Source organism: Erinaceus europaeus, chromosome 21 (assembly GCF_950295315.1).
Source record: "Erinaceus europaeus chromosome 21, mEriEur2.1, whole genome shotgun sequence".
Lineage (NCBI taxonomy): Eukaryota > Metazoa > Chordata > Mammalia > Eulipotyphla > Erinaceidae > Erinaceus > Erinaceus europaeus.
In genome coordinates this window covers 4,240,886-4,255,082 of record NC_080182.1, presented here as the reverse complement: position 1 = coordinate 4,255,082, position 14,197 = coordinate 4,240,886, and the positions used below count along the sequence as shown (strand labels likewise).

The 14,197-nt window shown below is 58.2% G+C and overlaps 1 protein-coding gene across 3 annotated transcripts in view; it reads right to left on the bottom strand.

The window, feature by feature from the left end:
- The window catches only part of EEFSEC (eukaryotic elongation factor, selenocysteine-tRNA specific), a 247,760-nt gene that overhangs the window by 24,332 nt on the left and 209,231 nt on the right, over positions 1-14,197 (bottom strand). For 2 of the 3 annotated variants that reach the window (XM_060180297.1, XM_007526878.3), the window contains one exon: positions 4,537-4,693. The exons of the other annotated variant lie outside the window; for it this stretch is intronic. In XM_060180297.1, the coding sequence (XP_060036280.1) occupies positions 4,537-4,693 (157 nt within the window). The remainder of the gene's footprint in view (positions 1-4,536; positions 4,694-14,197) is intronic. 3 annotated transcript variants of the gene reach the window in all.

The following is a 14,197-nucleotide window of genomic DNA, read 5'->3' as shown; positions in this document are numbered from 1 at the left end:
CTAACCTTTAGGTTCATGATTAGTCAACAACTTGTTTGGCTTTATGTTAACTCTCTTCTCAGCCACTAGGTTCCAGATGCTAGCAGGATGCCAACCAGACTTCCCTGGACAGACAACCCCACCAATGTGTCCTGGAGCTCTGCTTCCCCAGAGCCCCGCCTCACTAGGGAGAGAGAGAGACAGGCTGGGAGTGTGGATCGACCTGTCAACGCCCATGTTCAGCGGGGAAGCAGTTACAGAAGCCAGACCTTCCACCTTCTGAACCTCACAATGACCCTGGGTCCATGCTCCCAGAGAGACAGAGAATGGGAAAGCTATCAGGGGAGGGGGTGGGGTACAGAGCTCTAGTGGTGGGGACTGTACCCCTCTTATCACTATGGTCTTATCAGTGTTTTCATTTTATAAATTAATAAATTAAAATTTTTTAAAAAGGAGGAGATTGGGACAGTCATGAAAAGGGGTCCCTGTGAGAAGCCCTTCAGGGAAAGGACGGCTCTCCACATGCCCTGGAGAGAGGCAGCGGGAGAAACCCGCTTGGCAGCACAGGGTGTCCCAGCCCAGAACTGAGAGGACAAGCGCCTGGTGTTTCAGTTGATTGTTCCGCAGCTCTGGGAGAGGGGTCTGAGGACTGCTGTTCACTGTGATCCTTCTAGAAGCAGCACAGGGACACCACACAACACCACTAACCTGCTTCTTACTGGAGAGCTGCAGGCACCTTCTCTGCATCTCTGTTCAAACCCCCTCCTGTTGCACTGGGAGGGAAAGGTTTGCTGGAAGGTGCCCGAGCCTGTGCCAGGTGATCTCACGCCCCCCTCACCAACTCTGACCTTGAAAGCTGGCATGGCCACAGCCGGCTCAGCCCGGGCCCTCCTCCTGCCGTGTGACTGCGGACAGGCTTCCTGACCTCGGTGCCCGCTGGAGTTCCTTCTCTCAGAGCTTGGGCACTGCCAGGCCCGGCTTCCCTGGGCTGCCTGGCTCGGGTGAGGGCTGAGGAGAGCACCGTTCTCTACACCTCAGGCTCTGCTTTGGCACCCCAACATCATGGCTTCCCCGCTGTGGGACCCCAGGCCATCCCCACAGCTCCTGGTTGCTGGTTCACATGACTTTTGAAAATGCCCCTTACTGACTCTGAGATACTGTGTGTCTTGCTCTGGAGTTACTTCCAGCGGGGAAGCTCAGGGGGTCCTGGTCCCCAAGAAACGCTGCAGAGCTGGTCTGCACAGGACAGCCCGCGTGTCCAGCTCCCAGGGCTCCAGGGACTCAGGCCTGGCAAATCTGCCATCTGATGATTCGAGTCGGCCAGTCTCCTCTAGGCTGGTAAGCAGCGAGGTGCCCAGTGTGGGGTCGTCCCTGGACCACCCCAGCTCAGTCAAGCACCTGTCACCAGCTCGGGCAGAGTGGGGCACCTGGAGGGCAAGCTCCTGGTTTGTTTCTAGCCAGGAAATAGAGCACCCTCACTTCTGAAAAGATACAAAATGCCTTCAGGGTCGACACAGCAGAGGGGCTTGTGGGCAGAGCCAGGTCTCCTGACCTGTCACTGGTCCACTTCTGGGGGACCATTTCCAACTCTCAGTGAGGGGAACACCTGGGATAGTCCACCAGTGTGTGTGTTTGGGGGAGGCATTTAGCAGGTGAGACCACTCATACCTAGCTACTGACCTGCCAGTCACGGGTCAGGTGCTACAGGGGGATGAGGAAATCGAATCCACCCCCTGCATCCCTACCCCAGCAGCCAGAATTGTCCGTCTGGTATCAGCTGAAAGGGGCTGGAGCTGAGGACGGAGGGGCTGGGGACAGCGGAGAGCAAGGCTGGGGTCCTTGCAGCTGTGGCCTGACCTGAGTGCTCTGGGGTGTTCAGGCTAAGATAGGGTACCCCAGACTCCCCTTCCATAGGCATTGTGGGTCCTTCCTCCTCCTGGGTCGGAAGTAGGTCCACTCCACAGGGGAAGGCCCTGGTCCTGGGCACAGAGAAGGGTGTGGGCCACCCTGATGCCCTGGAGGGGGCTCTAAGAGTACCGGGGGTGACACAGGCCATGTCTGTCCTCCCCTGAGCTGGGACTGTCGTGGTGCTGGGGGAGCCCAGGCTAGTCCTGTAGGTCACACTCCAGCAGCAGGACAGCCCCTTACTGTAACAGGGCACCCCTGAGCTCTGGACCCCCTAACTGTCTTCATGAGAGGCTAGAGCACTGCTCAGCTCTGGCATGCAGTGGTGTCAGGGCATGAACCCGACAGCAGAGCCGCAGGCAGGAAAGTCTGAGGTTCTGTCCCGAGGATCTCCCAGGGCCTGTGGTTTCGCTTTCACTCCTGAGCCCGAGAACCAAAGGCCCTTCCAGAAATTCACACAGGTGTTAGAAGTATCTATGTGGCAAACCCAGGCCAAAGACATCTTTTGTCTAGTTCACTTTCTGGTTTAAATTAGATAATTCTACGAAAAATTTATATCAAGGGGCTTTCTTTAATTTTTTAATGTTTTATTTATTTTTGATAGAGATAGAGAGAAACTGAGAGGGGAGAGAGGATTGAGAGGAAAAGACAGAACCTGCAGCCCTGCTTCACCACTCGTGAAACTTCTCCCCTGCAGGCGGGAGCCAGGGTTGTGAGCGTGCGTCCTTTGCGCTGCGGTGTGTGTTTGGCCGGTGCACCGCTGAACAGCCCCTACGGGGATTTAAATAGATTAAACCAGGAGGTGCGCGTCCGGTAGAGCTCACAAGTTGCTAGGCTTGAGGACCAGGGTTCCAGGCCCCGGCACCACATAGAGTCAACATGCATAATCGCATCAGGGGAAGCTCCACGAATGGAGGCGCTGTCCCTGGTCTCGCTCGCTCGCTCTCTGAAATGGAAAGTGAGGGTGCGGGGAGGAGCCTGCTATGCACAATGGAATGGGACTGGCATGAGACTCTGGCAGAGAAAAATACTAAAACTGTATCAGGCAAATTCAATCCCCGGGCCCCAGCAGGGGTGGCTCCTCAGCTCAGGAGGGTCCCTACCACTCACAGGCCACCTGGCCCTGCCAACATGTGACCGTGCCATCGTTAGTGTGGGGCCACCAGCACCTAGGGCTCAGAGAGGGCTGGGGGGACACCCAGAGGGTCCTTCATCCTGCCTTCCCCCACCCCACCCACGAGCCATTCCCTGCTCTGGGGGTTTCAGCTTATGCAGGCCCCTAGTCCTGGGGTCCTCCACTGCCACCTCCAACACGCAGCCCACCAGGCTTGCTCCTTCACCCGACATTGATGTCTCTCACACTAAAGGTCCTTCAAGAAAGGCTGAGAGTGATTCTTTGCAGAGGATTCGGCAGGAAGAGACACGTAGGGGTTGGAGTGGGGGTGTGTGTGAGGAATGAAGGAATCTGCCCAGTTACATTTAATAAAGAGTGAATGGCCACACACAGGAAGCAGACCTATTAAAGAGGCAGCACTGACCTAAGGGAGGAATGTGAACTCCAGCCAATGAAGGCAGAGTCCCTCCACTCCCTTCCCTCACTCCCACCCAGCACCCAGCACCCAGCACCCAGGGCACCCTGAAGGCCTCTGTACTGGGTACAGCCCACCTCTGAGCTCCTGCCCTGCCTGCCTGGGAGAGGAGCGACTGTTCTGTGCCCCCACCTCAGCCACTCCATTCCAGCCCCCCAGAGCCCTGTACCTGCTCCGTCGTGAAGGGCTGGCATACAGGTTGGGGACTAGGGCTCAGGGCCTCACCCCATCTCGACGTTTCACTGAGGAGCTCTGTGCCTGGCCAGGAGGCACTCAGTGTGTAGAGCACGTGCCTTGCTGTGTGTGAGGTCCTGGGTTTGAGCCCTGATGCCACACAGGAGCACCCTGGCTGGTACCAGGGACTCCAAGGGTGTCGAAGCTCCTCAGGGTGGTGGCACATGAGTGAGGCCCTGGCATCTCACCAAGAAAAAGCTACAGGACACAGTCACATTGCTGACCTGACCCCCCCAGCTCTCCACGCCCCTGAACAGAAGCCTAAGCCCCAAATACCACACCCCACACCCGCACGTGGTACGGCACAGGGCAGCAGGCATTCAGGGTCCAGTTTCTTCAGCCTGGCTGTGTGTGGCGGGTGACATGACAGAATGCTGGGGGTGGGGAGGGGGGCGCATTCACAGAGACCAAGCACTCGGGCCCCAGCAGCAAACACACACACCTGACTTCACGGACGACGAGGCCCCTTCAGCCCCAGGGAAGGAGGTGGCAGGGGCCGGGCTCCTGGCACTCTCTCCCTCTTTTCCCGTGAGCCCTACCAGTCGGGGCTGCCCCACACCCCATCTTCACAGGTCAGTCACATGTTGTACCCAAGGTGGCCCCACCACGTGGGAGCAGTTGAACACGAAGCAGGAAGTAGCCTTTGCCTCGGTGCCTGACTTGACCTTACCTGGGGCTGCCCCACGCCAGGGTCTCCCAGAGCCCGAGGAGGGAGGGGAAGCCACACAGGCCGCGTGACACCGTGAGGATCCAGCCTGGGGGCGCAGCCCACGCGCCGACTTTCCGGGCCCTGCGTGGCACTTGAGGGCCGGGGGATGAACGGGCTCACCTGGGATGTGGACCTTGAACTTCCCACTCTGGCCGAAGGCGCCGTCGATGACCCCCAGCTCCCCGGTGGACAGGTGCACCTTAAGCCCCGCGAAGAGCTGGATGTTGGTCTCCTTTTTGAAGAGGGAGCGGCCGATCACGTTGTAGTCGTCCATTACCTGTGTGTGTGTGGCGGCGTCAGTGTGCTGGGAGGAGGAGGCCCACTGGGAGGCCGCCCCTGCTCGACACCCCGTCACCCTCTGTGCTGGGCTGGCTCTGAGTGCTAAAGCTCGCCAAGCAGAGTGAGGGGTCACACTCTCTTCACTGACAGGTGGGGAAATGGGGGGAAGGCAGCTGACCCTGAGGATAGTTACTCTCCTCATCAGGCCTTTCGTGGACACCCCAGGCCAGGAGGATGGTGATGATGCCTAAGCTTGCATCACGGCTTTCTAGAACCTGCCTCCCCTTCTAATAAGGTTTCCCACCTCACCACCCCTGCTCTGAGAAGCAGTCTCGGCTCCCTTCCTGCTCTCTGCACAAGCTGGAACTCCAGCCAGAGCACTTCCTGTTGACCAGATAACCCAACTGCCTCCTCCTCCAGACTTCATCCACCAGAAGTCTCCAGTCCCCTCAGTTCCCTGTGGTGTGGCCTCCAGGCCCTTTGCTGCAGAACTGTCCTCTGGCTTCTTGGTGGGGGCCCAGGATGGAGAGAAGGACAGGGTCCTTGGGTGCTGTCTGCGGCCAGGGTCAAGTTCCAGCAGGCACTGGCCCACACATGGCATCCTGGTGGCCAGAGGCACAGCCAGAGGCAGCAATGGTCTCAGCCCACACCCCCTCTGCCTGCCCAGCCTGAGATTCTGGAGGCCCCTCCTGGCCGGGCTATCCCCAGTCTCAGAACATCTCACTTGTGCCTTCGATGCCAAACCTTGGCCCAGGGCCCTGGGAAGATGGTTTCTGAAAAGCAGAAAACTGTCCCATTTACCCTTAAAAACCTTTTGGAAAAACAGATCCTACTCTCTTTGATTCATAGCACCAGATAAAAGGTACTTGCATTCCTCCCTCTCCGGTGATAGATGAATTGGATACAAATAATGATAAGAGTAATCATTTCCACTCACACAGCCCTTTCTAACTCTCACGCCTAGCCCCACACACGAACTCGGCTCCAGCACCGCTCCCCTAGCTCTACCCTGTCTGTGGGTGCCCTTGCTCCCTGAAAATGGCAGCCAACAGGGCTCTGGACATCCCGGATGGAGACGGTGCCTGTGACTAGCAGGACAAGGGGAGCTGGGGCCACTCTTGCAGTCTCCCCAGGTTGTAATTCTGCCAGCTTCCTGGTGCCCACCCCCACCCAAGTGGGTTGTGTGCAGAGCACCGATCTCAGCCGACTGGGAGGCTGGGAGGCTGGCTTTGAGGTCTGAGACAGAAACAGTGGGAACACAAGTGCAAGTCTACTGGGCTTCTGCAGAGCACAAAGAAGGGTCAAGCTGCTGCAACTCCAAGCTGGGGAGGGGGGGCCTGGCTCTATCTGGAGGCTTCGCAGCCCCTGGGGGCAGGAGGGATGGCCCTAAGCCTATGAATGACTGAGACACAGCTCTACCCCCAGTGTCTGGAACAGAGAATCTCCTGTGGAGATGCCACCAGGACCAAATGGGAAGCACAGGTAGGGGTCCCTGGCACGTACCTGTGAGCAAAGCTGGACCCAACCAAGTCCTAGTGTACAGATACTCCTTGCAAGGGCCAGGTGGAAACACACCTGGCTGAACACACATGTTCAAACGTGCAAGGACAGGGGTCAGGCAGTAGCGCAGCGGGTTAAGCGCACATGGCAACCGGCGTGAGGATCCCAGTTCGAGCCCCCGGCTCCCCACCTGCAGTGGGGGGGGTCACTACACAGAAGGTGAAGCAGGTCTGCAGGTGTCTGTCTTTCTCTCCCCCTCTCTGTCTTCCTCTCCTCTCTCCATTTCTCTCTGTCCTATCCAACAACAGCTATAACAATAACCACCACAACAAGGGCAACAAAATGGGGGAAAAGGGCCTCCAGGAGCAGAGGATTTGCAGTGCAGGCACCGAGCCCCAGCAAGAACCCTAGAGGAAAAAAAATGTGCAAGGACGCAGGTTCAAGCCCCCGGTCTCCCACCCGCTTCACAAGCGGTGAAGCAGGGCTACAGGTGTCTGTGTCTGTCTCCTCCTCCCTCCATTTCTCTCTGTCTCTAGCAAATGAATAATAAATAGATTTAATAAATTTTAAAAAAACACCACCTCATCCCATCCTCCCTGTACCCCAAATGGATCTGAACTGCACCCTGGTGGAGATGGGGTCCATCTCCCTACTCCCCCACCCACACAGCCCCTGCTGCCTAGTAAGGGTCCCAGTCAAGGCATGTCATCTGGTCTCTGCGGCCGAGCTCCCCACCACAAAGAAGCACCGACTCTGTGCCCCACCCGGCCCTGGTGCTGAAACACATTCCAGCTGTGCTGTCACAGCCCTGCCTGTGGGCTTTCCGGTCACGGCCCCATCGAGATGTGACCAGGGCAGAGCACCGTGTGTGGAGCTCACGCTTACGTATTCCGCTCAGTAATTACAGATCCACATGGCTCCCCATGAAACCACCAGATCCGTCACCCCCAAGCTCCCTCAGGCCTCCTTCTCACCTGGCCCCATGTCCCAAGTTCTGTCCACAGGCCCTGAGCCACAGTCTGCCCCCCCCCCCCACGCCCCGGAAACAACGCTTGTGGTACAGTGGGCTCTTTGTGGAGAGGAGTGACTCAGGCTGGGGCCTAACTCACTGGCCGAACTGGGACTGACTACACACAAGACCCTGGCACTGAGCCCCAGCACCGCAGATGATGCCAAGGGCACGTGCTGGATGGCACTGGGGGAGCTCCCTGGGTGGTGGGCTGGTGCTATGGTGTCTCTCCTCTCTAAACAAAGATAATCTGGGGCCAGGATGCCACCTGCTGGTGCTGCTGACACATGACGCTCTGGGTTTGCTCCCCCGCACATCGCTCAAGAGGGCTCATGGCTGGGGACACTTCACCCAGAGAAAGCCAACCACCCTGCCCTGTGCCCAGTCACCAGCATGATCTGACACTGTCACCTCTCAGGAACACGGTCGGCCCAGTGCTGGGCTTCCACCTGGCTGGTGGTTGGCATCACGGTGACCTGAGCCCTGAGTGGCAGACGAGCAGCCTCGGGAAGAAAAAGCCAAAATGTCTTCCCAAGGTGTTTCTTGCATCTTCGCTCCTGCCCCTGCTGGGCTCTGGGTACAGAATATTAACCCAAGAAGCTAGATGCACAGAGCTTGCAGAGGGATCCACTTTCCCCCAGGGTCTCATGGGGAGGGCGGCCTAATTTTATTAACTCCAGGGGACTTCAAAGAGCTCTTCGGCTCATGTGGCGGGCAAGGCTGACCTCGGAGCGGGTTTAAGTGCTGTGTAAACAGAGGCCTGGCTGGGGGTGTTGGGGGGTGTGGGGGAGGGGGGGCCTGGCACACTGTGTCTGTGCTCTCCGCCTGCAGTCGGTCCTTGGGTTCACTGACCTACATCACCACCATTATTTCCTTAAGCCCTGGGGTGAGGTGAGGAGCACACGGACCTTCCCTGGCCCTGTGAGGGGGGCCTGAGGGGCATCCCTGGGCTGGCTGGCCTGGTGGTCTGCCTGGAGCTGGAGCAGCCTTTGGAAGGATATCCAGTTCATCAGGAGTATCTTGCTTACCAGCCTTGGCCATTGATCTTGTCAGAAAGCTTGGCCAGAAGGGACAGCCGCCCCCTGGGGCCCAATGTCCCCTCCCAGTAACTGCTGTGCCTCGGTGCCAATGAGTGGAGAAGCTGGTCGGGACATCAGTTTGGTCCCGGGATTGCTGGGGTCCCCTGTGCACTGTCAGACCACGCTGTCACCGTACAGTGCAAGGGTGCAGTTTGGGACATCTTCTCGCCCGCTGGCTCAGCTTCTCAGCAGCCCCAGTCCCACGAGCCCATGGCAGAGTCCTCAGTCACATTCTGGGTGAGGTGCTGTCACACCACTAGCCAACACCTACTGGCCCTGGTGCCTCGGCAAGACCCAATGGACTGTCCACAGTTCCAAGGCCAGTGAGCGTGGCAACGGCTCTGTTCTGGTCTCTCCTGTCCTGTGAGGAGCTCCCAACCAGTGTTCTCTGTCCTTTGGGGTCCAGAGTCAGACTGTGGGTCCAGTTCAGGGCACCAGGGCAGCCCCACCCCTGCCCGTGGCAGCTACGGAACCCCATGGCCGTCAGAGAAGCAAGTCCCCAAGAGCAAAAGGGGAGATGGGTGGCATCTGGGCTCCAGAGGCAGGACCTGCAGCAAAAGACCCACTGGCACCACCTGTGGACATGGCTGGCTGACCAATGCCCTGCTGGCCTTTATGGGGAACGGCTGCGATGTAGATGGGGGTCTCAGCAGTGTCTGTACCCCTAAAAGTCACCATAAAGGAAGAAACCTGGCTCTCTCTGTGGACAGGCTGGGACTTCAGGAAGAGCAGGGATGGCTGTGTGTCCCGAGTCGGGAGCTGAGGGCTGGCCTGTAGTGTTTCTCGGCCCCGACCGTCACCAGCCTGGGCTCCTCTCCAAGACAGACTCTCCCCACAGAAGGAGAGCAGCTCAGCGTCAGCCAGGAAGAGCCTAAGAGAACAGCTGGGGGGGGGGGGCAGGACGACGGGGATCAGCCACTGATGTCACAGGCAAGGCTGAGCTGATGGGCACTGCTCCACAGGTCTGTACCTTAGGGACAGCGGAGCCCTGGCCAGCCAGGTCATGACAGCTCCAGCAGGGACTTTGAGACTGAACCCTCAGTGTCCCCAGGAGCAGCTGCTGGCTGCAAGGGAAGCCCAGGCCCTGGCATCCCTGCCAGGCAAGTCCCCACTGTCCCAGACTCTGAGCAGGGGACTTGGATGCCAGTGCACATGACTGTGTCATTCTCCTTGTGTCTCGCAGGGGCTGGCTTTGGGACGAGGCTTGGGAACTGCCCAAGTTTTGGTTCAGACAGGGGCTGTGGCACTGGGGCCAGGGGCGATGTGGCTGTACATGGGAAGTGACTGTGAGGACCAAGAAAGAGCAGGAAGGGCCCCGACCCTGTCTCACCAGCACTGTGAGCTTGGACTTCGCTGAACTTTGTACCATGTGTGTTTAACCTGCCGTGCTACCGCCCGACTCCCCTAGGACTTCTCTGAACTCCCGTCTCTTCTTCTAAAAAGAGAGATAAGAGCCAGGAGAGAGTTCAGCTGGTAGAGTGCACTCTGTGTGCCTGTCCTGCCCTCTCCCTCTCCCTCTCCCTCTCCCTCTCCCTCTCCCTCTCCCTCTCCCTCTCCCTCTCCCTCTCCCTCTCCCTCTCCTAGCTACTCTGAAATAGAAAGAATGAAAAGACGGGTCATACTGCACAGGGTGAAGCCCTGACCCCATTCACCGGTGGAGGTTAAAAAAGGGGGGGGGTGTTCTGGTTTAGCTGGGGGGACTGGCAAAGTCACCTGAGACTTTAGTAGCAGATGGTTCCTGGAGGAGAACGTCTCTGCTTGCAGGATGCCATGCTGCGGAAGCAACTCGGTGGGAAATGGGGTACCACGGCGACCCTTGGGGACAGGAGCTGCTAACATAGACAGCAGCTTGGGATGGGGCCCTGTGTTGGTCTGGTCAGCACAGGATGGTGCTGACCAGACCTGCCCAGGCTGCTCTCCCTCCCTGCCACCTCAGCCCCAGTCAGGTCCCCTTGACGAAAGTGACATCAGGGAAGGGGCCCACGAGGGAGGCACTGGGCAGCGGCCTGCGGCATGGATGAGACCGCCAGGGTATGTGACAGCCACCAGAAGTGACACCTTCCCGAAGGCGCCAGGGATGAGGCTGTTCTGGTGGTGTTCTCCTGTGTTTGCAGTAAGAGATGTTGTGCCAGATGACGCCTTTTCCCCCTCCCCACAGTGGACCCCAGGCAGGCAGAAGCCTTCTCTGGGCTCCAGTGTCCTCTACAGAGAAAACAGGACCAACACACTCACCTCCAAGGCCATTGTGGGGACATGTCTATTCTTTTAATGTGGTGCCAGGAAATGAACTGAGGGCCCCACACATATGCAATACCACCACATGGCCTCCCGAGCCTCACAGCCCATCGTAAATAAACAGGAGAGAAAGAGAGACCAATGTACTGTTCCCAGAGGAGGACCTAGAGGGGGCTGAAAACTGAGACATGCTACACATGTACAAACTGCTGTATTTTATTGTTGACTGTAAGCCATTAATCCCCTAATAAAGCAAGCAAGCAAGCAAGCAAGCAAGCAAACAGAAGTGCCAGCCCACCATTTGTGAAGTTCTCTGGGTGCTGTCCATGGTGCTCCTAGGTGGTGCAGGGAACAAACCCAAGACCTCAGACACACAGCAACGTACGTGCTCTACCCACTGAGCTTACATGCTCTGCCCACTAAGGTGAGGCTTTTGAGGTGAGATTCTGTGTCAGCCACAATCATCCTCATGAGTCTCAGGTGTGAACCCAGGAAAGGGTTCCCACCTTCAGTTCCCAGCTCCTATTTCCTCAAGACTCAGGAGGAGGAGGAAGAGGAGGAGGAGGAGGCCGCTGAGGGTGGACCAGGCTCTGGGCATCCCTGAGGGCATCAAGGTATCAAGTTCTCAGGCTAGTCAGGGCCTGGGCCCCCAGTGAGGACGAGTCCAACCCCCTGCCCCCACCCCCTTCCTCCCTATTTCTGTTCTCCTGGTGCCAGTCTTCACCCTGACACAGCTTCAGACCAGGCTTCTGCTGGCAGCTGCCGGTGGGGTGCCGAGCACAGCTCCCTGACGCAGCAGCACTCTCAACAGAGGAACACGGAGCAGGCCTTTCACTGAGCACTCGCTGCGTGCGAGGCCCACGTGTGGCCCGGGCACACGAGATCTCACGATCCCCACCATGGCTCCTTTGAAGAAGAAACAGGCTGGAGGAGGATGGAGGTGAAGGTGGGTGTTGGTGGGAAGGAGGCAGACTGATCAGGACTAAACCAGCCAGCACCTTCTCAGTGCAGCCAACCCAGCATCAGCACTCTACACCACACCAAGCTGCCTGAATCCCATCTCTCCCTCTCTCCTTTCCTTTCCTTTCCTTTCCCTTCCTTCCTTCCTTCCCTCCATCCCTTCCTTCCTTCCTTCCTTCCTTCCTTCCTTCCTTCCTTCCTTCCTTCCTTCCTTCCTCCCCTCCGAACAAGCAGCTTCCAAAGGGAGGCAACTGGGCTTTTCAGCAAACACTGTCATTTGGGAGGGAGGGTAGAGAGACGCCAAGGCTTTGGGACTGGCCAGGGCACCAGCACAGCCCTCTGACTCTGCTACGAAGAAAGGCCCTTCTCTAGCTCTGCTTTGGGGGACTTTTCTTCTCAGGTGACCCCAAAGCCGACAGGGCCTTCAACTGGCTGGACAAAGGCCTGAGACGGACAAGAAGCGGCAGGTAGCTGAGTAAGTGGCAGGCTGGGGTGAGCGGTGCAGCCAGCCGGCCCCCCTGGCAGCGTGTTCCCGGTGCCCTGGGGACACTGAACAAGCCATCAGCACTGGAGCGGGGCGAGCACGGAGCCAGGAGCCAGGAGCCAGGAGCCAGGAGCCAGGGCCGCCGCAGACTTCAAAGCCAGCCAGCGCTCCACCTGGCGTCTGCCCGTTCACACTCGGTTGGGCCCACACCGCCACAGGCTCCTCTGGCCCAGCCCCGAGGCCTTCCCTGTCCGGCGCCAGTGGGTGCCTGCCATCCTGGGTCTGGCACCCCTACCTGACCCCCTGGGGAGGAAGGGGTGCCAGCTTCTTGCCGCCACACAGCTGGGCACAGAGCTCCAAGAAAAGGCCACGTGAAAAGCCAAGATGGCGCCACTGATGGACACCGGCTCCTGGGTGTTTCAGCCGGGCTTGGCTTCCCTTCTGAGGTCGCCCCATGAGACAGCAGCATGGCCTGATTGTCCCACAGGGAAAATGAGGTCCCTCAAGGTCTTAGGCCTGCAGACCCCAAGCCCTCAGCCTAACACACGGCTTGGTCCTCTTCTCCAGCTCTGGCCTCTCTAGTTACTCACTCTGATGCCACACCTGGGAGCCAGCTTCCTCATCAGGGCCATGTGGCTCACTACGTGGACGGGACACTGTCCTGAGCCTGGCTGTGGGTTGGGCCCAGAGACTGCCGAGCATGAATGGGCAGGGCCACCTTTGTTTTGTAGAAAATGATTTGGTTGGAGCCGGGTGGTGGCAGACCTGGTTGAACACACACGTCACAGTGCGCAAGGTCCTGGGTTGGAGCCCCCGGTCCCCACCTGCAGGGAGAAAGCTTTGCAAGTGGTGACGCAGGGCTGCAGGCGTCTCTCTGTCTCGCTCCTTTTCCATCTCTCCTTCCCTCTTGGTTTCTAGCTGTCCCTCCAATAAATAGATAATTTCAAAAATTAGAAAAAATGAAAATGATTTGGTCGGGGCTGTGTGAGCTCGTGGGCTGTGGAGAGAGGAGGGTGGGAGGAGGTGTGGAGGAGGACCATCAGAACACTCACCACCAGCCCTGCCCTCACCTGCCCCACTTGCTCGGCCCCTGGAGTTCACGACTTTAGTGACACAGGCTCACTCAGCTCCACTGGGGGCGCCTGGGGTTCGGGATGTAGCTGCCATGCAGAAGGGGTGAGAGGGGCCCTGAGCGGCCAGCTGGTCTGCGGGAGGCTCTGACTGACCCTGTGCTCAGAGGGCTTCTCCAGCGTGAGCACTCTACACCCCCTGCCCTGCCCCAGAAACAACAGCCTGGGAGCATCTGCACACACAGCGAGAGGACCCACTTTGGGTCACAGAAGTCCTTCACGAGAGCGATAAGTGCCGCTGAGGCTGCGACCCAAGCGAGCTTCTGAGAGGCTCACTTCTCAGCGGAGCCAGGCCCAGAGGAAAGAAGCTCACGATGGTCAGATTTGGGATATGGCTGCTTGCTGAGATGCGACCCTTGGGCCTCAGTGAGTCAAGGCGACAGAGGACAGTTCGTCACATCTACCAGGAAGGTGCTTGATCACACCTGTAGAATGAGCCCAGGGCCAGTGCAAGATGAGCAGAGACCATGTCCTTCTGTGGATGGGAGAGGATGGCGGGGGGGGGGGAGGGGCACTGACCTGGGGCCGTGAGTGAGACGCTTGTGGGAGTGGTCAGGAGTTAGGAGGCCCTGGGTTCGGGCTCTGGCGCCACACAGGACACCGTGGAGGCACCAGGGGAGCCCCATAGGTAGCACTGTGGTTCTGCACTGCTCCTCTCTGAGTATCTTTTTTTTCCCTCTCTAAAATAAAAGCAATGAAAATACTGGCTCCTTGGACACCTCTTTCTCTTTTAAAAAAAAAAAAGTAATGAGAAAGAAAGAGAACCTGAGAATTACTCTGGTACTTGTGATGCTGGAGCTCGAACTCAGGACCTCACACTGAGTCCAACAGTTTAGCCACTGCACCACCTCCCTGGCCACCTCTCTGGTGGGATCGTGGGAACACAAGGCTCTGGGTTGATTGCCCGGCACTGTCCTGGGGTGTCCAGGTGGCCACAGACTGTGGCAAGCAGAGCAGGTCCCAAACACTGATGGCAGACCTTACCTGCACCCCTCCCCCAGCTCCACTGTACACCCCCCCAGTAGTCCCATGAGATTCCCATGATGCACACACTTTGCCACTACTGGAAGATGTGAGGTTGGGCCACAGGCACATGTGACCAGTG